Raw genomic sequence first — 26,313 nt, forward strand, 5'->3', positions numbered from 1 at the left:
GTCTCCCCTCTTCACGACACCGATGTTGTCCAAGGGAAGGGCCATTAGGACCCATACAGCTTGGCACCAGTGTCGTCGCAAAGCAATGTGTGATTAAGTGCCTTGCTCAAGGACACAACACATGTTGCCTCGGCTGGGGCTCGAACTCACGACCTTCAGGTCACTAGTCCAATGCCTTAACCACTTGGCCACGTGCCCATAAGATCATATAGGAGCAGAATTAGGCCATTTGACCCATGGAGTCTGCTTTTCCATTTCATTATGGCTGATCTCCCTGTAACCCTTCATGCCCTGACTGATCATGAATCTTATCAACCTCTGCTTTAAATACCTGTATACCCAAACACTTGGCCCCACAACCGTCTGTGGCAATTGATGCAGCTATAAAGAAGGCAAAATAGTGACTGTATTTCATTATGAGCTTGAAGAGAATTGAATGTCAGTGAAACACTTGGAAATTTCTACAGATGTGCCGTGGAGAGCATTCTAACTGGCTGAATCACAGTCTGGTATGGCGTGGGGGCTACTGCACAGGAACAAGGTAAGCTGCAGAGAGTTGTAAAATTTGACAGCTCTACCATGGACACTCGCCTTTGTAGTATCCAAGACACCTTCAAGAAGCAGTGCCACAAAAAGGAGGCATCTCTCATTAAGGATCCCACCACCCTGGGCACGGCTTCTTCTCATTGTTACCATCAGGAAGGGGGTGCAGGAGCTTGAAGGCACACATTCAATATTTAATGAACAGCTTCTTCCCCTCTGCCATCTGATTTCCCAATGGGCATTGAACCCATGAACACTACCTCACTACTTTTATTATTTCTGCTTTTGTACTATTTACTTAACTACTGAAATATAATATATACTGACCATAATTCAGTGGTTGTTTTAGATTTATCATGTATTGCATTGTGCTGCTGCTAAGTTAACAAATTTCACAACATATGCCAATGATATTAATCCTGATTCTGATGGAATTCCAAAGAAACTATTTCTTATTTTCCCAGACAATCTGGAAGATAAAAGAATGTTCTTATCCCTTTTGTTCCACACCAAAACTTCTCTATTTGTCTGGGATTGTTCTGACTTCTAAATCCTGCCAACCACGCCAATTGACAGACACTGTTGTTTCAATCAAGGCTTTTTTTAGAAATCAGTAATGAAGTATAAAACTTGTAGCTTCAGGATAGTTTTATTAAAAGTTGATGGAACAGGAAAGGAGCAGTGACAAGATCTACTACTTGAAGAGAGAAATTAAAGATATGGCACCCAGCATAAAACACCTACTTTTATACTCAGAAGAAAAATTCCTTTCAAATCTATACATAACAATAATCCAATTAGAAAATACTTAGTGAATATTGCATTAAAATCAACCTATCAGAAAACACTCAGTCACTTAATGTAAGTACAAAAAAGTTCCAGAATTATACCTTTATATTACACTGTTATGCATATAAACATGGCTTTGTCAAAGGCAGGTCGTACCTTATGAGCCTGATTGAATTTTTTGAGGATGTGACTAAACACATTGACGAAGGTAGAGCAGTAGATGTAGTGTATATGGATTTCACTAAGGCATTTGATAACGTACCCCATGCAAGGTTTTATTGAGAAAGTAAGGGAGTATGGGATCCAAGGGGACATTGCTCTGTGGATCCAGAAATGGTCTGCCCACAGAAGGCAAAGAGTGGTTGTAAACGGGTCATATTCTGCATGGAGATTGGTGACCAGTGGTGTGCCTCAGGGATCTGTTCTGGGACCCCTACTCTTCCTGATTTTTATAAACGACCTGGATGAGGAAGTGGAGGGATGGGTTAGTAAATTTGCTGATGACACAAAGGTTGTGGATAGTGTGGAGGGCTGTCAAAGGTTGCAGTGGGACTTTGATAGGATGTAAAACTGGGCTGAGAAGTGGCAGATGGAGTTCAACCCAGTTAAATGTGAAGTGGTTCATTTCGGTAGGTCAAATATGATGGCAGAATATAGTATTAATGATAAGACTCTTAGCAGTGTGGAGGATCAGAGGGATCTTGGGGTCCGAGTCCATAGGACACTCAAAGCTGCTGCGCAAGTTGACTCTGTGGTTAAGAAGGCATACGGTGCATTGGCCTTCATCAATCTTGGGATTGAGTTTAGGAGCTGAAAGGTAATGTTGCAGCTATATTGGACCCTGGGCAGACCCCACTTGGAGTACTGTGCTCAGTTCTGGTCGCCTCACCACAGGAAGGCTGTGGAAACCATAGAAAGGGTGCAGAGGAAATTTACAAGGATGTTGCCTGGATTGGGGAACATGCCTTATTAAAATAGGTTGAGTGAATTTGGCCTTTTCTCCTCGGAGCAACATGACCTGATATAGGTGTATAAGATGATGAGAGCCATTGATCGTGTGGATAGTCAGAGGCTTTTTCCCAGGGCTGAAATGGTTAGCACGAGAGAACACAATTTTAAGGTACTTGGAAGTAGGTACAGAGGAGATGTCAGGGGTAAGTTTTTTACGCTGAGTGTGTGTAATGGGCTGCCAGCGACAGTGGTGGAGGCAGATACGATAGAGTTTTTTAAGAGACTCCTGGATAGGTACGTGGAGCTTAGAAAAACCAAGGACTACGGGTAACCCTAGGTAATTTCTAAGGTAAGGACATGTTCAGCACAGCTTTATGGGCTGAAGAGCCTGTGTTGTGCTGTAGATTTTCTATGTTTCTGAACACTACTTAAAATACAAGCAGATAATGAATGGTTAAATTGTAAAGAAAATGAGAATTAAAATTAAACAGTTGGATCCAACATACTCTCAGCACCTGTGCACTTGATTCACACTAAAAGTACGCTGTGAAGCTCAGAGATTTCTGGGTAAGAATAGTGCCAGTGAAAGTGTTTACAATCATTGCCTCCCTTCTGCCAAATAGCAACAATCTAGTCAACATTTTTATGAGAATTCAGCAAGTACCCACAAGTAATAAACTCATTATCAACAGGCAGTGTTTCAACAGACAAAATCAACCTTTTTATTCAATCAACTGCCAAATATTGCTATTTGTCATTTGTTGCCACAGCCCATCCTTCCCCCCCCCCCCCCGACTCTGTTTCCCTGCTCCTCGTGTGCTCTTACCCTTAACACTGCTCAGAGCCCTAACATCTCTGGTTTCTGACCTGCTCCAGTGAACATCCAACTTGTTGTCCACATTCAGCTTTCTGACTTTGCAGGAGAGTGATGTATTTTAACAACCCAGCCTGTGACACACAACCATTCAGAAGCAGTGAAAATGACCCATAACTTCCACAGGGAATAAGGAGGTTTACTTCCAAGTCACTTTTACTTGGCTGAGAGATTTGAGGGATAAAACCCAGGTCAGACATAACTGCAGTCAGCTTGTCTTCTTCAGTTTGCAGAAAGTGATGCAGGAAATTCAAGAGATTCCTCTTCACACACAGAGGTGACTGTTTCCAACCCATCACCACAGGGAGAGCAAGAGGTGAACGCAGGAATGGATTTAAAAGGATTGTTGTGGAATAGAAACATTGACATGGATCAGCTGTGCTAAGTTGACTCCCTACTGTGTACTGGATGTGTTGTAAATTCAGTAGGCACCTGAGACAGAGTTTAAAATAGAACTGATTTATTTCTCACAGATCCAGAATACTAAAGTCCAGTGCCATAAAAGATGAGCATCAGTTGAAGAAAGTGCTCTCCTGCCCTGTGACTGGGGTGCAGCACTGGGTATGATGAGCAGCAGTAATAATTGCAGAGGTCATCAATAAATCACTTTTGAACTTGTCTCTGGAGTCATTAACTGTGATGATTAAATATCCAGCATGTAGCTTATGTAAACATTTTCCCCAGTGTGAACTCAGTAATATGCCACAATTGTGGATGACTGAGTGAATCCCTTCCCACATTCAGAAACTATTCCAGTGTGTATTCACTGTTGTGTCTCCAAGTGGACTGATTGAGTGAATCCCTTCCTACATTCAGAGCAGTTGAACAGCCTCTCCCCATTGTGAATTTGCTGATGTTCCTTCAGATGAGATGACTGAGTGAATCCCTTCCCACAGTCTGAGCAGGTGATTAGCCTCTCCCCAGTGTGAACTGATTGCTGTGCCTGTAATTTGCATCGAGTGAATCGCTTCCCATATAGAACAGGTGAATGGCCTCTTCCCTGTGTGTACTCACTGGCGTGTCTGCAGGTGGGATAACTGAGTGAATCCCTTCTCACATTCAGAGCAAGTGAATGGCTTCTCCCCATCTGAACTGACTGGTGTCCTTCTCAGTTGCATTAACTGAGTGAATCCATTCTCACACAGAACAGGCGAATGGCTTCTCCCCAGTGTGAAATCGCTGGTGTGTCCGCAGGTGGGATGACTGAGTGAATCCCTTCCCACAGTCTGAGCAGGTGAACAGCCTCTCCCCAGTGTGAATTGGCTTATGTTCCTTGAGTTGAGATGACCGAGTGTATTGTTTCCCACAGTCTGAGCAGGTGAATGGCCTTTCCCCACTGTGAACTCGCTGATGTACTTTCAAGACTGATGACTGGGCGAATCCCTTCCCACAGTCGGAGCAAGTGAATGGCCTCTCCCCAGTGTGAACGCTTTGGTGTCTCTGTAGCGTGAATGAATGTGCGAATGCCTTCCCACAGTGTGAGCAGGTGAATGGTTTCTCCCCAGTGTGAACTCGCTGGTGTCTCTGTAGTGTGGATGAGTGTGTGAATCCCTTCCCACAGTCTGAGCAGGTGAATGGCCTCTCCCCAGTGTGAACTAACTGGTGTATCAGTAGGTGAGATGACCGAGTGAATCCCTTTCCACATTCAGAGCAGAGGAACGGCCTCTCCCCAGTGTGAACCAACTGGTGTTTCTGCAGGTTCGACGAATGAGTGAAGGTCTTTCCACAGTCTGAGCAGGTGAATGACTTCTCCCCAGTGTGAACTCGTTGGTGTACTTTCAAGTCTGATGACCGAGTGAATTCCTTCCCACAATCTGAACAGGTGAACGGTTTCTCTCCAGTGTGAACTCGCCGATGTTCATTCAGGTGACATGACTGAGTGAACCCTTTCCCACATTCAGAGCAGGTGAATGGCCTCTCCCCAGTGTGAACTCGGTAATGTGACACAAGGGTAGATGACTGAGTGAATCCCTTCCCACATTCAGAACAGGTGAATGGTTTCTCCCCAGTGTGAACTCGCTGGTGTCTCTGTAGTGTGTATGAATCTGTGAATGCCTTCTCACAGTCTGAGCAGGTGAATGGTTTCTCCCCAGTATGAAGTCGCCGATGTACTTTCAATTCTGATGACCGAGTGAATTCCTTCCCACAATCTGAACAGGTGAATGGTTTCTCTCCAGTGTGAACGTGCCGATGTTCCTTCAGTTGCCATGACTGAGAGAATCCAATCCCACATTCAGAGCAGGTGAACGGCCTCTCCCCAGTGTGAACACGGTAATGTGACACAAGGGTAGATGACTGAGTGAATCCCTTCCCACATTTAGAGCAGGTGAATGGTTTCTCCCCAGTGTGAACTCGCCGGTGTGTCTGCAGGTGGGATTTCTGAGTGAATTCCTTCCCACATTCAGAGCAGGTGAATGGTTTCTCCCCAGTGTGAAGTCGCTGGTGTCTCTGAAGCATGGATGAGTCTGTGAATGCCTTCCCACAGTCTGAGCAGGTGAATGGTTTCTCCCCAGTGTGCACTTGCTGGTGTCTCTGTAGAGTGGATGAATGTGTGAATCCCTTCCCACAGTCTGAGCAGGTGAATGGCCTCTCACCAGTGTGAACTCGCTGATGTACTTTCAACTTTGATGACCGAGTGAATTCCTTCCCACAATCTGAACAGGTGAACGGTTTCTCTCCAGTGTGAACTCGCTGATGTTCCTTCAGTTGCCATGACTGAGAGAAACCAATCCCACATTCAGAGCAGGTGAACGGCCTCTCCCCAGTGTGAACTCGGTAATGTGACACAAGGTTGGATTTCTGAGTGAATCCCTTCCCACATTCAGAGCAGGTGAATGGTTTCTCCCCATTGTGAACTCGCTGGTGTCTCTGTAGTGTGGATGAGTGTGTGAATCCCTTCCCACAGTCTGAGCAGGTGAATGGCCTCTCCCCAGTGTGAACTAACTGGTGTATCAGTAGGTGAGATGACCGAGTGAATCCCTTTCCACATTCAGAGCAGAGGAACGGCCTCTCCCCAGTGTGAACCAACTGGTGTTTCTGCAGGTTCGACGAATGAGTGAAGGTCTTTCCACAGTCTGAGCAGGTGAATGACTTCTCCCCAGTGTGAACTCGTTGGTGTACTTTCAAGTCTGATGACCGAGTGAATTCCTTCCCACAATCTGAACAGGTGAACGGTTTCTCTCCAGTGTGAACTCGCCGATGTTCATTCAGGTGACATGACTGAGTGAACCCTTTCCCACATTCAGAGCAGGTGAATGGCCTCTCCCCAGTGTGAACTCGGTAATGTGACACAAGGGTAGATGACTGAGTGAATCCCTTCCCACATTCAGAACAGGTGAATGGTTTCTCCCCAGTGTGAACTCGCTGGTGTCTCTGTAGTGTGTATGAATCTGTGAATGCCTTCTCACAGTCTGAGCAGGTGAATGGTTTCTCCCCAGTATGAAGTCGCCGATGTACTTTCAATTCTGATGACCGAGTGAATTCCTTCCCACAATCTGAACAGGTGAATGGTTTCTCTCCAGTGTGAACGTGCCGATGTTCCTTCAGTTGCCATGACTGAGAGAATCCAATCCCACATTCAGAGCAGGTGAACGGCCTCTCCCCAGTGTGAACACGGTAATGTGACACAAGGGTAGATGACTGAGTGAATCCCTTCCCACATTTAGAGCAGGTGAATGGTTTCTCCCCAGTGTGAACTCGCCGGTGTGTCTGCAGGTGGGATTTCTGAGTGAATTCCTTCCCACATTCAGAGCAGGTGAATGGTTTCTCCCCAGTGTGAAGTCGCTGGTGTCTCTGAAGCATGGATGAGTCTGTGAATGCCTTCCCACAGTCTGAGCAGGTGAATGGTTTCTCCCCAGTGTGCACTTGCTGGTGTCTCTGTAGAGTGGATGAATGTGTGAATCCCTTCCCACAGTCTGAGCAGGTGAATGGCCTCTCACCAGTGTGAACTCGCTGATGTACTTTCAACTTTGATGACCGAGTGAATTCCTTCCCACAATCTGAACAGGTGAACGGTTTCTCTCCAGTGTGAACTCGCTGATGTTCCTTCAGTTGCCATGACTGAGAGAAACCAATCCCACATTCAGAGCAGGTGAACGGCCTCTCCCCAGTGTGAACTCGGTAATGTGACACAAGGTTGGATTTCTGAGTGAATCCCTTCCCACATTCAGAGCAGGTGAATGGTTTCTCCCCATTGTGAACTCGCTGGTGTCTCTGTAGTGTGGATAAGTGTGTGAAAGCCTTCCCACAGTCTGAGCAGGTTAACGGCATCTTCCTAGTGTGAACTAACTGGTGTGCCAGTAGTAAAGACTATGAAATGTATCCTTTTGCACACACAGAAAAAGGCAAATGGCCACTCTCACGTATGAACCCACTGGTGTACCAAAAGCTGAAAAGACTGAGTGTATCCCTTCTCACAGTTTGAGCAGGCGAATGGTCTTTCCTCAGTGTGAACTGATCGCTGAGTCAATAGGTTAGATGACTGAGTGAAAGTTTTCCCACGTTCACAGCAGATGTAAAGCTTCTAATGAGTATGAACTCAGTCATGTGTCAGCTATTCAGAGGACCGAGTGAAGTTCTTCCCACATACAGAATAGTTGAGCAATCTCTCTCCCTGGTGAACTCAGTGGTGTGTCCACAATGGGATGAGTGACTGAATCTCTTACCACGGTCTGAGCAGGTCAACGTCTCTCACTGGTAAATTTTCTGATATATCTTTAGCATCATTTGCAGAATGAATTGCTTCCTGCAGTCAGAACATGTGGAATATCTCACCACTGTGTGAACTGCCGATGTCTGTTCAGGCTGGATGACTGAGTAGATCCCCTCCCACATACAGAGCAGCTGAATGGTCTGTTTCCCACTGTGAACTCACTGTGTGGCTGCAGGTAAGCTGTTAGTAAATCCCTTCCCACACTGAGAGAAGGAGACTGATATCTCACTACAATCAATTCTTTGGCAATTCAGAAAGTCAGGTGTCAGACGTTTTGAATCCCTTGCATAATCAATGCAGTTGAAAACTGATCTCCAGTGAATAAATGCTGGAACACCCCGATTCCAGTGGGGTACACTGAGTTACAACAGAAAAGTTCATTTCAGACACAAAGTACATTTCCAGCTGGGATGAGACGCACATTCATCCCGGTGTTGCCAAGAAGATATCTGGTCACTCCTTAAGTATCTGGACAGAGACAGCATAACAGAAGTAGTGTTGCGTTTGAGGGTCCCATACACAAATTTTCTGCCATTTTTAACCTGCAAAAATATTTGCAAAGGACATCAATGGTTGAAGGAGAATATTTCAGGTGAGATTTTAGTCTGTGGTGAGCTCTGACATCACATTATTACAAAGTTCAACTCATGTTGGAGGATATTCCCCATTTTCTAACTGGCCACAGATCATGCATTCTGACTGACCATCTGATGTATCCCTGTCCGTACCAGAATGGGCCATTTCTGCCCTTCATCAATCTGTGACTTGACTCAGTTTGTCTTTCTCCATTCGTATTATCTCAAATTCTGGTCATGTCCCACAGTGCTACAAAGAGCACTTGATATTATACATCTGATCCTAGAGATTTTCTAATTAGTCTGATCCCCACCCCCCAGTTGATTGGCAGTGTTGAACATCACAATGGCAATGCCAATGAATACGGTGTGGAGGGCAATATCCTTTCTCACTGGAGTGTGGCAATTTTGTGATGTGGAACCTACAGGTCAGTTGTTATCTAGAACAAAGGTGTATAATATCATTTATGTACCCAGAGAGAATGGTAGAAAACAAGTTCTCACGTATAAAAAGGTACAGAGATAGGGGAAAAAAAGTGATTTTCTCAAGATCCAGATCATTCAGGAGGCTGAGGAAGTGACAGAGAGGACATATAAAGAGGTAGTTACACCCAAGGTGCAGGACACCAGAAACTGGGTGACAGGAAGGGAAAAGGGGATAAACAGCCTGCGACACAGGTATACCACTTTGGAGGGGATGACCAAGCAGAGAAAAGTCACAGCAGTCAGGTCTCTGCAGCTCAGAAGGGAAGTGGGATAAGAGGCGAGCTATGGTGATAGGAGTTTAGTTAGTTAGGGGAACAGGAAAGAGGTTCCGTGGACAAGAATGTGATTCTTCGATGGCATGTTGCCTCCCAGGTGCCACAGTTCGGGACACCTTGACATTGAGTCCTCAGCTTTCTTAAGTGAAAGGCTGAATATCCTGAGGTCGTGGTCCAAGCAGGTACCAATGACATAGGTTGGAAGAGTGACGAGGTTCTGCAAAGTGAATTCAGAGAGTTAATGCTAAATTAAAGGTCAAGACTCTGGGATTGCCAACTCGGGATTGCCAACTCAGGATTGCTGGCCATGCCAAATGCTAGTGAGGCTAGAACTAGGAAAATTATACAGTTTAATACGTGGCTAAGAAGTTGCTGTAGGAGGGAGGGCATAAGATTTTTGGATCACAGGGCTGTATTTCAGGGAAGGTGGGACCTGTACAGAAGAGACAATTTGCACTTGAACTGGAGGGGAACTAATCTCCCTAGTGGGAAAGTTTGCTAAAGTTGCACAGTGGAGTTTAAACTTGCGTTGCAGGGGGATGGGAACCAGAGTGTCAGAACAGTTAGTGGAGAGGTTGTGGAGATGTGGTTAACACCTCAGGCAAAGTCAGGAACAAAAAGGTTGAGCATGGTGTGACTAATATCCTGAAAGGTGTAAGAAGTATCAGAGGAAAAATAGATGAGCTCAGGCAATGTTGAACACCTAGAATTTTGATGTTATAGTCAGTAGTGAGACTTGATTGCAGGAGGGGCAGGACTGGCAGCTCAATGTCCCAGAGTTCTGTTGTTTTGGACATGAGTGGGAGCGATGGCGTTACTAGTCAGGGGAACTGTCATGGCAGTGTTCAGTCAGGGCAGCCTGGAGCTCTCAACCAGTGAGGCATTATGGGCGGAACTGAGAAATAAGGAAGTATGACCATGGGGCTATATTACAGACCATCCAACAGTCCGAGGGACTTAGAGGAACAAATTTGCAGAGATTGTAGACTGTTACAAGGAACATAAGATTGTTATTGTTGGTGATTTCAACTTGCCACATATTTACTGCAAAATTCCATAATGTAAATGGAGTAGATGGGATAGAGTTTGTCAAATGTGTTCAGGTAAGTTTTAATAATCACTACACAGAGACCCAATGACAGTGTGTGTGACACTGGATATGTTAAGAGCAAAATGATGGCAAGGAACAAAACTGGTTCTCTGGGAGATCAGAATAGTAATCCATGTGTGGAGCCAAAAGAGATGGGGGGGGGTAGATCTTAAGATTTCTTTTTTTTTTTGCATCTGTATTTACTCAGTAGATGGACACGATCTATATCAATGTTTGAGAGAAGTTTGGATAAGTACATGCATAGTAAGGGTATGGGGAGCTTTGGTCCCGGTGCAGTTCGATGGGAATAAGCAGTTTAAATGATTCTCACGGACTAGAATGCCTGAAGAGCTTGGTGGTGTGCTGTACTTTCTCTGACTCTGAAGGAATGAAGGACTTTGTTCTTTTATTTCTCAGACGTCACTAATTGATATTTAATTCACTGGAAGGTAGTTTATTCATCTGAGATTTACCCGGAACTAAAATATAGTTGACAGCTCGAGCCCGACAGTGACTGGGAGAACCATCTGTTCCTATTTGCTCTGTCTGCGATTCCAAACGGACACGGACTAGTGGGGGAAAAAAGAACCGTTCGTGTCACCCATGGCTGCTTCTTTACCCAGAAACCACCACGAAGGAGATCTCGGTCGGTCACGGTCCCATCAATGCGCATGCGCCGGGAAAATGGCGCCATCACTTTGGCTCATCAGCCGAAAGCTGCCGTAGTCCTGGATACGGATCGTGCGGCTGAGAGAGAAGAAAAGGATCGGGACTATCTTGGGGTACAGGGCCACAGTGTGTCCAAAGCTCTCAGGAATTGCCCCTCAGTCGCGGTGTGGACACCAATGCCGACGAAATCCCCGCCCGGAACCCTATTCATACCTGCTGCCGGTCCTCCTGAGGGTCTTGTTCACTGCGCATGTGCGATTTCCAGAAAGATCTGTGACCCTCACGCCTGCGCATTGGATCGTCTGATCAGCGGCGGCGAATTCTGAAGCGCCGAGGTGTCTGGGTAACTGAGGTGTCTATACATGTCTGCAAACTGCGGTTACCCTATGTCACATGGCTCAAAAACAGTCAATGTTTTTATGTAGAACACTCTGAGGGGACTTTAACTCAATATCACCAGGTATTCAGTGTGTCAAATGTCAAAGTCGAACCCACTTACAGATACAAATAGAAAACACACGAGATTCTGCAGATACTGAAAATTAGAGCCATACTCAAAGTTCAGGCAGCATCTAAGCAGAGGAATTATCTGTCGAGGCTTGGTGAGGGGTCTCAGCTCCAATTGTCAGCTGCTTATTCCTCTCCATAGATGCTGCTTGACCCACTGAGTTCCTCCAGCATTTTGCAGAAATAAACATTTTTCAATCAATCAGTTTCCAAATGTCGCTGATCTTTCATTGATAGCGACATACTCCTGCTCTGATTCCCTTTCTCTCTCTCCCTTGCCTTTCCAGAGCACCAAAGCCTTGGCTTTTGCTGGGTCTCCCTTTGGTTTCTGACCCTGATCCATTGAAGATTTACCCACCATTCAGCTGTCAGACAATAGTAGACTTTAGAGTGTGTATTGCAACAACTGAGCTGCATAAGGCACAACCCCTTGAAATCAGTGAAAATGGACCAAAATGTTGAAAATACACAGACGTTTAACCACCTGTGACATTCTTTGTTGGCCCAGAGCCCTGAAAAATGAGGAATGTCAGGGACAAAACCACGGTGAGCCCATCGTCTACTTCAGTCTATGGAAAATCATGCAGGAAATTCCAGGGAAACCTCTTCACCCACGGTGGTGACCAGTTGCATCCTGTCATGAGATGAACAACAGAGGTGGGTTTGAAGGTACTGATATGGAACAGAAAGACAGGCAGGGACCAGCTGGACTGAGTGTCCTCTCTACTGTACAATGGCCCTGTGACAGGCAGTAAGCACCTGAGACACAGGATTTCAAATGGAACTGATTTATTTCTCACAGATCCACAGTATTAAACTGTCTAATTTCAAAGTAAAATTTATTATCGGAGTACATATGTGTTAGGGATCTTGATGACCTACAGCTTATTAGGGAAAGTGAGCAGGAGATAGATAGGAGCTACAAGGAGTTAGGTACCCTGAGGTTGCAGGAGTTAGATAAGTGGGTGATTGTCAGGGAAGGGATGGGAAGAGCTCAGATAGTAGAGAGCACCCCTGTGGCCATCCCCCTCAGTAATTTTTATATTGTTTTGGGTGCTGTTGAGGGGAGTGACCTGAAAGAGAACGACCGCGGTGATCGGGTCTCTGGCACTGGGCATGGTTCTGTGGTGCAGAAGGGAGAGGAGAAGATGAGGAATGCAGTAGTCATAGGGGATTCCATCGTGAAGGGAACAGTCAGGAGGTTCTGTCTGCCTGATAGAGATACCCACATGCTGTGTTGTCTCCAAGGTGCCAGGGTATGGGATGTCTCGGTGTATTCTGAAGGGAGAGGGTGAGCAGCCAGAAGTCTTGGTACACGTTGGTACCAATGATATAGGTAGAAAAAAGGAGGAGGTCTTAAAGAGAGAATTCAGGGAGTTCAGTAGGAAGCTGAAAAGCAGGACCTCCGGGTAGTAATCTTGGGATTGCTGCCTGTGCCACGTGCTAACGAGCGCAAGAATAGCACGATGAGGCATATTAATGTGTGGCTAAGAGACTGGTGTAGGGGGAAATGCTTTGGGTTCCTGGATCATTGGGGCATCTTCCAGGAGAGGTACAACCTGTACAAAAAGGACGGGTTACACCTGAACCCAAAGGGGTCCAATATCCTAGCAGGCAGGTTTAATAGAGCTGTTAGGGAGGGTTTAAAGTAATTTGGCAGGGGGATGGGAACTGCAGTGATTGGGCTGAGGAAGGGGAAAACAGAAATAAATCAAAGGTAGCATGCAACAGAGATGCAAAGGACAGGCAGGAGAGGAGGCATAATTACAGCCAGTGGGATGAGCTACAGGGCATAGAGGTGTGGAGCAGTTAAAGCAGAAAGCAGAAAATACTGGATTGAAAGTGTTGTATTTGAGTGCATGCAGCATAAGAAATAAAATAGACAATCATGAAATTCAGCTACGGATTGGCAAATATGACGTTGTGGTCATCTCTGAAACTTGGCTAAAGGACGGCTGCCATTGGGAGTTGAACGTCCAAGGACATACGGTGTATCAGAAAAATAGGTTAGTAGGTAGAGAGGGTGGTGTGGCTATGTGTATAAGAAATAATATTAAATCATTGGAAAGAGATGACAGGATGCGAAGGTGTAAAGTCTCTATGGGTCGAGTTAAGAAATGGCAAGAGTAAAAGGACCCTAATGGCAGTCGTATACAGGCCTCCAAACAGCAGCTGGGATGTGCATTACAAATTACAGCAGGAGATAGAAAAGGCATGTCAGAAAGGCAATGTCATGATAATTGTTGGGGATTTTAACATGAAAGTGGATTAGGAAAACCAGTCCAGTACTGGACCACAAGAGAGAGACTTTGTAGAATGTCTAAGGGATGGCTGTTTAGGACAGCTTGTTGTTCTAAAACTAGATCGGCTGTGCTGGATTAGGTGTTATGTAATGATCCAGAGGTGATAAGAGAGCTTATGGTTAAGGAACCCTTAGGGAACAATGACCACAATATGATCGAGATAAGTTTGAAATTTGAGGAGAAACTAAATTCCAATGTGTTGGTATTTCAGTGGAATAAAGGAAATTACAATGGCATGAGAGGGGAACTGGCCAAGGTTGACTGGAAAAGGACACTAACAGGAAGGACAGCAGAGCAGCAATGGCTGGAGTTTTTGTGAAAAATGAGGGAAGTGCAAGACAGATATATTCCAAATAAGAAGAAATTTTCAAATGGAAGATAGACACTACCATGGCTGACATAAAAGTAAAAGCAAAAGAGAGGGCATACAAGGAATCCAAAGCTAACGGCAAGATAGTGGATTGGGAAGCTTTTAAAAACTTGCAGAAGGAAACTAAGAAAGTCATTTGGAAGGAAAAGATGAATTATGAAAAGAAGCTGGCGACTAATATCAAAGAAGATACTAAAAGCTTTTGTAAGTATATAAAGGGTAAAAGAGAGTTGAGGATAGATATAGGATCAACAGAAAATGACATTGGAGATATTGTAATGAGAGATGCAGAGATGGCAGAGGAACTCAATGTGTATTTTGCATCAGTCTTCACAATGGAAAACAACTGCAGTATACCAGACATTCAAGAGTGTCAGGGAAGTGAAGTATGTGCAGTGAAAATTATGACTGAGAAGGTGCTCAGGAAGCTTAATGGTCTGAGGGTGGCTATATCTCCTGGACCTGATGGAATGCACCCTTGGGTTCTGAAGGAAGTAATTGGAGAGATTGCAGAGGCATTAACGATGATCTTTCAAGAATTGATAGATTCTGGCATTGTACCGGATGACTGGAAAACTTCAAATGTTACTCTGCTATTTAAGAAGGATGGGAGTCAGCAGAAAGGAAACTATAGACCTGTTAGCCTGACATCAGTGGTTAGAAAGTTGTTGGAATCGATAGTTAGGGATGAGATTATGGAGCACCTGGAGGCACATGACAAGATAGGCCAAAGCCAAAATGGTTTCCTGAAAGGAAAATTCTGCCTGACTAACCTACCGCAATTTTTTGAGGAAATTACAAGCAGGGTAGACAAAGGAGATGCAGTGGATGTGGTGTACTTGCATTTTCAGAAGGCCTTTGACAAGGTGCCGCACAGGAGGCCGCTTAGCAAGATAAGAGCCTGTGGAATTACAGGGAAGTTCCTAGCATGGGTGGAGCATTTGTTGATCAGCAGAGAGTGGGAATAAAGGGATCCTATTCTGGCTGGCTGCTGGTTACCAGTGGAGTTCCACAAGGGTTGGTATTAGGATGACTGCTTTTTACAATGTATGTCAATGATTACCCAGGGCATCAAAGTGTATGGGGAGAAAGCAGGGGAGTAGGGATGACTGGAAGGATTGGATTATCCAATGATTGAATCGTGGAGCAGGCTCAATAAGCCGAATGGCCTACTTCTGCTCCGATACCTTATGGTCTTATGTCTCCACGTACAACCCTCAGATTCTTTTTCTTCGAACATATTTAGCAAATCTATAGAACAGTAAACGTAAACAGGATCAATGAACAACAAACAGTGCAAGCACAAATATAATAAATAGCAATCAATAATCAGCATGAAATAACAAGATAAAGAGCCTTAAAGTGAGACAATTGGTTATAGAAACAGCAGAAAAAGAAATAGTGTAGTTATCCTATTTTGCTCAGGAGCATGATGGCTGAGGGATAGTGACTGTTCCTGAAACTGGTGGTGCAAGTACCATCTTACCGATGGCAACAGCGAGAAAAGAGCCTGTGATGATCTTGATGATGATGGATGCTGCTTTTCTATGGCAACATTTCATGTAGATGTACTCAATGGTTGGGAGGGCTTTACCCATGATCTACTGGGCCAGATCCATTACCTTGTGTAGGATTTTCCACTCAAAGGCATTGGTGTTCCCATACCGGACTGCAATACAGCCAGTCAGCATACTTTCCACCACACATCTACAGAAGTTTTTCAAAGATTTTGATATCATGCCAAATCTCTACAGAATCCTAAGGAAGTAGAGGCATCGTTGTGCTTACTTTGCAACTACATTTATATGTTGGATCCAGGACAGGTCCTCCGGGATAGTGAGAGCTCGGAATTTAAAGGTTCTGACCCTCTGATGTGTACTGGCTGATAGGCCTCTGGGTTTCCCTCTCCTGAAGTCTACAGTCAGTTCCTTGGTCTGATTGACATTGAGTGAGAGGTTGTTGCTATGACATCCCTCAGCCCTCCTGTGTGCTGATTCATCACCACCTTTAATACGGCCCACAACAATAGTGTCATCAGCAAACTTGAATATGGTGTTGAAGCTGTGCTTAGCCACTCAGTCATAGGTGTAAAGGGAGTAGAGCAGGGGGCTAAGCTCACATCCATTTGGTGATGCTGTGCTGATGGAGATCGTGGAGGAGATGTTCTTACCAATTCGAACAGACTTGGGTCTGCAAGTGAGGAAATTCAGGATCCAATTGCACAAGGGAGTATTGAGGACCTGGTCTTGGAGTTTACTGATTAGTTTTGAGGGGTTGATGGTGTTAAATGCTGAGCTATAATTGATGAAGAGCATCCTGATGTATGCACCTTTACTATCCAGATGTTCCAGGGTGTGTGAAAAGCCAATGAGATGGAATACACTGTAGACCTGTTGTTTTGGTGGGCAAATTAGAGTGGATCCAAGTCGCCAGTCAGACAGGAGCTGATAAGCTTCAACATCAGTCTCTCATAACACTTCATCACTGTGGATGTAAGTGCCAGTGGGTGATAGTCATTGAGGCAGGTTACCACACTCTTCTTGGGCACCAGTATTACTGAAGCCTGCTTGAAGCCGATGGGTACCACACAATTAAAGGCTAGCATCAGCAGAACAAACCCTCCAATCCTCAGTGACCAGGCTTCAGTCCTGAGTATGATAAGCAGCCACAATATCTGGCATTAATAATCAGTTGGGAACTTGCAACCAGATTCAGTCACCATGATGGTAAACATTTTAACATGCATCTCACTTGAACTTCCTCCCTGATGTGACGTTGCGGGTGTTTCAGCAGATGGGATGACAGAGTAAATCTCTTTGCTCACTCTGGACAGAAGTGTGGCTTCTACTAGCTGTGAATTTGCTGGAGCCTCACAAGGTGGGTTAACTGAATGAAACCCTTCCCACACTCAGAACAGGTGTACGGCTACTCCCCTGCATGAACTGGCTGGTGTTTCAGTAGCTCTCAGGATACGAATAACACCTTTCCCACACTTGGAATAGATGAATGGTTTCTCCCCTGTGTGACCTTGCCGGTGAATCCGCTGGTGCAGTGCCCTTCCAAAACAAGAGGCAATGAATGGCATCTCACTGCTATCAGCTGTCTGGTCATTCATCAAGTCAGATCACAGACGTGTTCATGGATTCGGGTTCTCCTTGCTTCAACTGGTGTGTTGTCTTCTCAATCATCTCCTCCTCCACATGTGAGGGGGAATAAAAGGACTCTTTTCTACTTGGCAGCCAGTGACCAGAGGTGTTCCGCAGGGGTCTGTGTTGGGACCGCTTCTTTTCATACTGTATATCAATGATTTAGATGATGTAGCTTCAGCTTCTCAATCATCTCCTCCTCCACATGCAAGGATCAGTGGCATTCAAATGCTGAGCAACTGACAGACACAGCAGAACTGACGTGCTGTTGTGTTTGAGATTCCTGTACACGAATCCTTAGCCGTTTCTATCTTGTAAAAAGTTTACAAAGTACGTCAATGGGAGACAGAAAATATCTCAGCTAAGATTATGTTAGTCTTTTCCGTGACCTCTGATACCCCATTGTTACAGTGAGGCTCAACACAGTTTGGAGGAACAACACTTCATCTTCTAACTGGACACGGTTCAGGAATCTGGACATGGCATCAAATTCATTGTATACCTGTCTGTATCAAAATGGGTCATTTCTGCTGTTCATCAATTATTATCCAGATTGCTGATATAGATGACAAAAAAAATAGACCCAGCACCAATTCCTGCAGCACACCACTAGTCACAGACATTCAGTCAGAGAGGTAATCATCTATAACCAGTTTCTGGCCTCTTCCACAAAACCAATGTCTAATTAAATTTACAATATCATCCTGAATGCTAAGTGTCCGAAGCTGCTTGACCATCCTCCCATGAGAGACCTTGTCAAAGGCCTTGCTAGAAAACATGTACTGCCTTCCCTTCATCAATTTTCCTGCTAACATCCTCAAGGAATTCTGTAGGATTAGTTAAACACTACTTACCACACACACAGAGCCCCTACACCTCCTCCCTCACTACCATTTAGGGTCCCAAAACAGTCCTCCTAGGTGAAGCGACACCTCACCTGTGAGTCTTTTGGGATTATATACCATGTCTGGGATTATATACCATGCCCCTCCACCGAACTTTGTATTGTCTGCAAACCTGGCCACAACATCATCAATTCTGTCATCCAAATCATTGACATATAATATGAAAAGAAGCAGTCCCAACACAGACCCCTGTGAAACACCACTAGTCATCAGCAGCCAACCAGAAAAGGCTCCCTTTATTTCCAGTCTTTGCCTCCTGCCAGTCAGCCAATGCTAATGATGCTAATGATAAATATGAGAAAGTCTGCAAATGCTGGAAATACAAAGCAATACACACTAATTGATCAGAGATCTCAGCAGGTCAGGCAGTATCCATGAAAATTAATGAAGTCAACTTTAATGAGTTCCTCTCTCATTCCTCTGTAGTTCATTTCACTACATTAATACTGATGCACCTAATTGTAGTTTCCCCCTTTCAAACTACACAATGAATTCTATCTTCTTATAATCACAGATAATTATGGTTCCTTTACCTTAACCTCCCTAATCTAAACTGCTTCATTACAGAACCCCAATCCAGAATTGCCTTTTCCCTTGTGGGCCCAACCACAAAGCACTCCAAAAAGGTCATCTCATAGCCATTCTGCAGATTTCCTCATTTGGGATCCAGCAGCAACCTGATTTTTACCATCTACTTCCATACACCCTGCTCATGGATTGTTTGTCACACTCCCATTGGGGAGGAGACTATGTAGATTCCATGCTAGGACTACCAGCCTCTAAAACAGCTACTTCCTCCAAGCAATAAGGCTGATCAGCACCTTTAACCATTAACCCACGCCCCCAAAAAACACTACCTGTCAGTCACCTTATATATGTGCAAACTCTCCTGTGCCTAATGTCATTCTATGAATATACAATCCATGTACTGTATATATATATTTGTCATTGTGTTCTTTATCTTATTCTGTTTTTGGTACTACATCGGAGCTGGAGTAACAATTACTTTGCTTTCATTTGCAGTTATGTACTGGAAATGACAAAACAATCTTGAATCTCAAATAAACATTTCAGCAGGCTGATGTGTCCCATTTCTGCTTCTCACCGTCATTGCAGCAGAGGACCACCTGGTGGCAGTGGTGTCCACAAATCAGGAGGGCTTGTTGTTGTGGGCATTCACCAGCAAGTGGGAGTATTGTCCATAAATGGCAGGGGGTTACAGCGCTAAGTACGGGTGTACAGTAAGAGGCCAGAGGCCAGCTCTGCAAGTGTCTGAGTTGCTACACCTGCCCCTAAATCTCCTCCCTCACCAACATTCAGGGCCACAGAGAGTCTTTCTGGATGAGGCAACACTTCAACTTTGTGTCTGTTGGGGTCAACTACTGTATCAGGTGCTCCCGGTGTGGCCTCCTCTACATTAGTGAGACCCAATGTAGATTGGGACACCATAAATACAAGAGACTCTGCTGATGTTGGAAATGTAGAGTAACAAACAGAAAATGTTGGAGAAATTCAGCAAGGTCATGCAGCATCTATAGAGGGAATGGGAAGGAAGATGTTGGGTGGACAGGATGGAGTACAAGCTGGCAAGTGATAGGTGAAGCCAAGTGAGGGGGAAGGTGGGTGGGTGGGAGATGAAGTGAGAAGCAGAGAAGTGGTAGGTGGAAAAATCAAAAGGCTGGAAAGAAGGAATATGATAAGGGAGGAGACTGGACCATGGGAGTAAAGGAAGGAAAAGCGGCCCCGGAGGGAGATGATAGGCAGGTGAGGAGGAAAAAAGGAGGTAAGACGGCAGCCAGAATGGGGAGTGGAATGAAAGAGAAGGTTGAGTTGGGAGACAGAGAAGTCAATGTTCATGTCGTCAGGTTGGAGGCTCCCCAGATGGAATATGAGGTTTTGCTCCTCCAACCTGCGAGTGGTAAAGATGGCCATGGATCGACTTGTCGGAATGGGAATGGAGATTGGATTTGAAATGGTTGATCACCCGGAAACTCTGTTTGCTGCTGACCGAGTGAATGTGCTTCACAAAACAAACTCCCAATCTACGTCGGGTCTCTCCGATATTGAGCAGGTCGCAATGGGAGCTTTGGATATAGCAGGTGACCCTGACAGACTCACAGATGAAGTCTTCCCTCACCTGGAAGGACTGTTTGTGACCATGAAGGGAGGTGAGGAGGAGGTAAATGGGCAGGTTTAGCATTTCTCTCACTTGCAGGGATATATTCCAGGAGGGAGATTAGTGGGGAGAATGAATGGACAAAACACGGAGGGAGCGATCCTTGTGGAAAGCAGAGAGTTGGGTGGGGATGTTGGAGGTAAAGATGTGTTTTCTGGTAGGATCCCTTTGGAGATGGTGCAAGTTGCGGAGTGTTAGACGCTTAGGCTCATGGCATTGCCCAAAGGGTAAGAGGAACTCTGTCCCTTTTAAGATGGTGGGAAGATGGGTTGAAGGCATTTTTACAGGAAATAGAGCAGCTGGTGGAGCAGCAATGCTGGAGGAAGGGAAACCCCATTCTTTGATGAAGAGGAACATCTCTGATGTCCTGGAAAGGAAAGCCTCATCCAGGGAACATCTGTGGCAAGATGAAGGAACGGAGAAAAGGGAATAGCATTTTTACTGGAGACAGGGTAGGAAGTGGTATAATCATGATAACCGTGGAAATCAGTGGGTTTATAAAAGGTGTCAGTAGACAGCTCATCTCTAAATATGAACTGTTCCACACAGCCAAAAATAAAAAGGCAGGCAGGGCTAGAGCCCATGAGGATACCCATGCCTACACCATGTGTTTAGAGAAATTGAGAGGAGTTGAAAGAGAAATGGTCGAGGATGAGGACTAGATTCCCCAGACAGAGGAATGTGGTGGTGGAGGTGAACTGGTTAGGTCCATTGACAGCGACAGAGAAGGTGTAGGGGTTCAGAGGATATCAAGGTGGACAGTGACAGAGCTGGGGAAAGTATAGGTGTCAGAGGGTGATCACTGGGAGTGCGAGGTATGTAGAGTCAGGCGGGGAGGTGTCACAGAAACAAGGGTGTCACAGAGATGGGAAGAGTTTTTGAGCTGATGGGGGTAACAAAGGTGGGGAGGGGTATCGGGGTTGGAGAGGCTTACAGAGTTGTGGAGGAGCGTACCTAAGAGAACTGATGCAGTTTTAAAGGCAAAGTGTGGTCACATCAAATATTGATTAGATTTCGCTTTTTACTGTTACTACTATTAATAGTTTTTTTGATCGTTTCAAACTTCTCAATTCATTATTTTTGAAAGCACCTTCACTTTACAGAATTCCTCGCATGTGCCTAAAAGTTTTGCACAGTTGTGTAGGTGGAATGAACTGCTGCAGATTAAAATTCAAGATTCAAGATTCTTTAATGTCATTATCAGTGCACAAGAGTAAAGGAAAACAAAATAATTGTTACTCTGGATCCAATGCATGAAAAACATGATTAAAGAGCACAATAATGTAAAGATATGTTTATATACATAGTTTATATACAATATATTAATTGTATACTGTATCCATAAAGTGATAATAGGCAGTGGAGTGTCTGTACATATGGTGGCTCTGACAAGAAATGCTAGAGTAGTGGCCATTAGGGATGTGGAGGTGTGGGTTACTGGATGGAGATGTCGATCAGTCTTATCGCATTGGGGAAGACTGTAAGACAAAGGAGCAGATTTAGGCCATTTGTCCCATTGAGTTTGTTCCAGCATTTGATCATGGATGAACGTTTTACTTCCCTCCTCAGCCCCCCTCCCCAGCCTTAGCCCATAACCTTTGATGCCAAGTCCAATCAAGAACTTATCAACCTCTGCCTTACCACCACCCAATGACCAGGTCTCTACAGCTGCCTGTGTTAATAAATTCCACAAATTCACCACCCCCTGGCTAAAGAAATTTCTCCACATCTCTGTTTTAAATGGATTTCCCTCTATCTGGCTGTCCCCTTTTTTCTTAGACTCCCCCATCATGGGAAACATCCTTTCCATACCTACTCTCTCTAGGCCTTTCAACATACAAAAGCTTTCAATGAGATTCTCCTTGCATCCTTCTAAATTCCAACGTGTTCAGACCCAGAGCTATCAAACTTTCCTCATATGATAACCCTTTCATTCCTGGAGTCATCTTTGTGAACCTTCTCTGAACCCTCTCCAATGCTAGCACATCTTTTTTGAGATGAGGAACACAAAACTGTTAACAATACTCAAGGTGAGGCCTCACCAGTGCCTTATAAAACCTCAGCATCACATCCCTGCTCTTGAAATGAATGCTAACATTGCATTTGCCTTACTCACCAGGGACTCTACCTGCAAGTTAACCTTTATGGTGTTCTGCACAAGGACTCCCAATTACCTTTGCATCTCAGATTTTTGGATTTTCTCCTCATTTAGAAAATAGTCTGCACATTTATTTCTACTATCAAAGTGCATGACCATGAATTTTCCAATATTATGTTTCATTTGCCACTTCCTTACTCATTCTCCTAATCTGTCTAAATCCTTCTGCTTTCTATCTGTTTCCTCAACACTACCACCCCCTGCACCAAGTTTCCCATCATCATTTGTAAACTTGCCAACAAAGCCATCTATTCCATCACCTAAATCATTGATCTATGGCATGAAAACAAGCAGTCCCAACACTGACCCCTGCAGAACATCGCTAATCACTGGCTGCCAAAGGGATAGAGATCCTTTTATTTCCCCTCGCTGCCTCCTACCTATCAGTCACTGCTCTAACCATGCCAGTAACTATCCTGTAATACATGGGCTCTTAACTTTGCAAGCAGACTCATATGTGGCATCCTGTCAAAGGCCTTCTGAAAATCCAAACATAACATCCACTGCTTCCCCTTTATCTATCCTACATGTAATCTCCTCAAAGCATTCCAACAGGTTCGTCAGGCAAGATTTTCCCTTAATCTAAATCCCATGCTGACTTTGTCCTATCTATTCCTGTGTCACCAAATACTCCATAACCTCATCCTTAACAATTGACTCCAACATCTTTCCAACCACTGAGGTCAGGCTAACTGGTCTATAATATCCTTCCTGCTGCCTTCCTCCTTTCTTACAGAGTGGAGTGACATTTGTAATTTTCCAGTCCTCTGGCATGATGCCAGAGTCCAGTGATCTTTGAAAGATTATTGCTAATACCTCCACAATCTCCACAGCTATCTCTTTCAGAACTCTAGGGTGCAGTTCATCTGGTCCAGGTGACTTACATACCTTTAGGTCTTTCAGCTTTTTGAGCAACGTCTCCCTTGTAATAGTAACTACACTCACTCCTCTTCCCTCACGTCCTTCAACATCTGGCACACAGCTAGTGTCTTCAGCAGTGATGGCTGATGCAAAATACTCATTTAGTTCCTCTGCCATCTCCTTGTCTGTTTTATTATTTCTCTGCCCTCATTTTCTAGCAGTCCTGTATCCACGCTTCTCTCTCTTTTTTTACATACTTGAAAAAGCTTTTACTATCAACTTTAATATTGTTTTCGAGCTTGCTTTCATATTTCATCTTTTCCCTCCCAATGATTCTTTTAGTTGCTCTCTGTAGGTTTTTAAAAGCTTCCAAATCCTCTGTTTCTCAGCTAATTTTTGCTGTGTTGTATGCCCTCTCTTTTGCTTTTACATTAGCTTTGACTTCCCTTGTCAGCCACGATTGTATTATTTTGCCAACTGAGTTTTTCTTTGTTTTTGGAATATATCTATCCTGCACCTTCCTCAATTTTCCCAGAAACTCACACTGTTGCTGCTCTGCTGTCATCCCTGCCAGCATCTCCTTCCAATTTACTTTGGTCAACTCCTCTCTGTGGTCCACACCCCTGCCACTGTTGGGAGGCCTGTATATAACTGCCATCAGGGTCCTGTTACCCTTGCAGTTTCTCAACACAACCCACAAGGATTCAACATTTTCTGTTGGTATGTCACATCTTTCTACTGATTTGATATCATTATTTACCAGTAGAGCCACGTCACCCCCTCTGCCGACCTTCCTCTCCCTCCGATATAACGTGTAACTTTGGACATTAAGCTCCCAACTACAACCATCCTTCAGCCACGATTCAGTGATGGCCACAACAGCATACCTGACAATCTGTAATAGTGGAGCAAGATCATCCATCTTATTTTTTATACTTCGTGCATCAAGATATAACACTTTGAATGCTGCATTTGCTACCCTTTTTTGATTCCACATCCCTAATGCACTGATACTCACCCTGCTGGCTGCAGTTCCGTCCTATAATGCCAGCCCTTCCTGACAGGCCGACTGCATGCTATCTTTGCTTTTTTACCATAGCAAAGTAGCGTAGGAAGTAGCTGTTTATAAGTCTGGGTGTTCTGGCATGAATACTATGCAGCCTCCTCCCTGAAGAGAGTGGGACAAATAGTCCATGAGCAGGGTGGGTGGGATCGTTCATGATGTGGCTGACCTTTTTACAGCTCCTTTCTGTATATATGTTCTTGTTAGTGGTACCAGTGATGCGCTGGGCAGTAGAACCTTCCTGTCTGCCACAGTGCAGTTTCCATGCCAGGGAATCACTCTTGATTACATTGATGCCACAAGTTAATGTCAGAAGTAAGTGAGTCCGATCATAGTAAATATCTATTATCCCACCCTTACAGTTAAAATGCAGGGGCTAACATATGAGGAGCGTTTGTCGGCTCTTGGATTGTATTCATTAGAATATAGAAGAATGAGAGGGGATCTCATAGAAACATTTCGAATGTTGAAAGGGTTGGACAGAGTAGATGTGGAATGCTGTTTCCCCTGGTGGGTGAATCCAGGACAAGAGGCCACAGTCTTAGAATTAGAGGGTACCCATTTAAAAAAGAGATGAGGAGAAATTTTTTTAGGCAGAGGGTCGTGGATTTATGGAATTCATTGCCACATACAGCTGTGGAGGCCCGATCATTGAGGGTGTTTCAGGAGGAGACTGATAAGTATCTAATTAGTCAGGGTATCAAGAGATATGGGGAAAAAGCTGGAAACTGTAACTAGATAGGAGAATAGTTTAGCTCATGGTGGAGTGGTGGAGCAGACTCGATGGGCCGAGTGGCCTACTTCTGCTCCTTTGTCTTGTGATCTTGTGATCTTGTGAAAATCCTGAGGGATTGTGACAGGCTGAATGTGGAAATGAGGTTTGGTCTTTTGTGGGAGACTCACAAGATCATGGAAGATTTCAGAATGTTCCATGCGCCCATGAACATTACATCATGATTAATTTTTTCACTATTTATTGATTTGTGTAATTTATAGTAATGTGTGTTTTTGCACCATACTGCTGCTGCACAACAGCAAACATCATTTGTCAGTGGTTAAAAAAAACAGATTCTGATCTGGAAATGGAGATGGGGTGGGGTAACCTGCTTCTTCAAATAGCAGTAGTATGAAGTATTTGTGTAGTTTTATGGATGGAGAGATTCTAGAGAGGACAGAAGATGAAATATTGCAGTGGCACACAAGAATACACAGCTGAAGTTGCAATAGCATCAGTTGTGAATGAATTAAGTAAGTTCGAGACATTGAGTGGCAACTTCTTATAATTCCAGTGAAAGATGTTCCCTCCTGTGTTCCAAAGTCAGAATCAGAATCAGAATCACTGGCAAACATTTGTCCAGTGAGAAGAGGACATGTTCTTGGTGACGGGGGTCTTAATGATAGATGTCGCCTTTTTGAGGCATTGCTGCTTGACAGTGCCCTCGGTGCTAGGGAGGCTGGAGCCTGTGATGGAACTGACTGACTTTACAATTTTCTGCAGCTTATTTTGATTCTGTGCAGTGCCCCCCTCTCCCGTACCAGACAGTAATGTATCCAGTTAGAATGCCCTCCACGGTACATCTGTAGAAATTTGCCAGTGTTTTTGGTGACATACCAAATCTCTGAAAACTCTGAATAAAATATAGCTCCTATCACGCCTCCTCTGTAACTGCATCGATATGTTGGACACAGGATAGATCCTCAGAGATGTTGACACACCGCAACTCGAAACCGATCACTCTAGCACTTCTGATTCCTTGATGAGGACTGGTGTGTGGTCCTTTCTTCGTTTAGTATCATAGAAATTACAGCACAGAACAAGCCTTTCAGCCCATCCTGATGTGTACCAGTGTTGATTATAAGA

At 44.5% G+C, this 26,313-nt stretch overlaps 1 protein-coding gene across 1 annotated transcript in view; it reads right to left on the minus strand.

Annotated features, from left to right (window-relative positions):
- Positions 1 to 1,033: 1,033 nt before the first annotated feature.
- LOC140197785 (uncharacterized) overlaps positions 1,034 to 26,313 on the minus strand; it is a 72,872-nt gene continuing 47,592 nt past the window's right edge. Inside the window, exon 3 of the mRNA XM_072258233.1 lies at positions 1,034 to 7,407. Coding sequence (XP_072114334.1) covers positions 4,295 to 7,407 — 3,113 coding nt within the window. The 3' untranslated portion in view covers positions 1,034 to 4,294. The remainder of the gene's footprint in view (positions 7,408 to 26,313) is intronic.

The sequence above is a fragment of the Mobula birostris genome, chromosome 5, assembly GCF_030028105.1.
Source record: "Mobula birostris isolate sMobBir1 chromosome 5, sMobBir1.hap1, whole genome shotgun sequence".
NCBI classification, from domain to species: Eukaryota; Metazoa; Chordata; class Chondrichthyes; order Myliobatiformes; family Myliobatidae; genus Mobula; species Mobula birostris.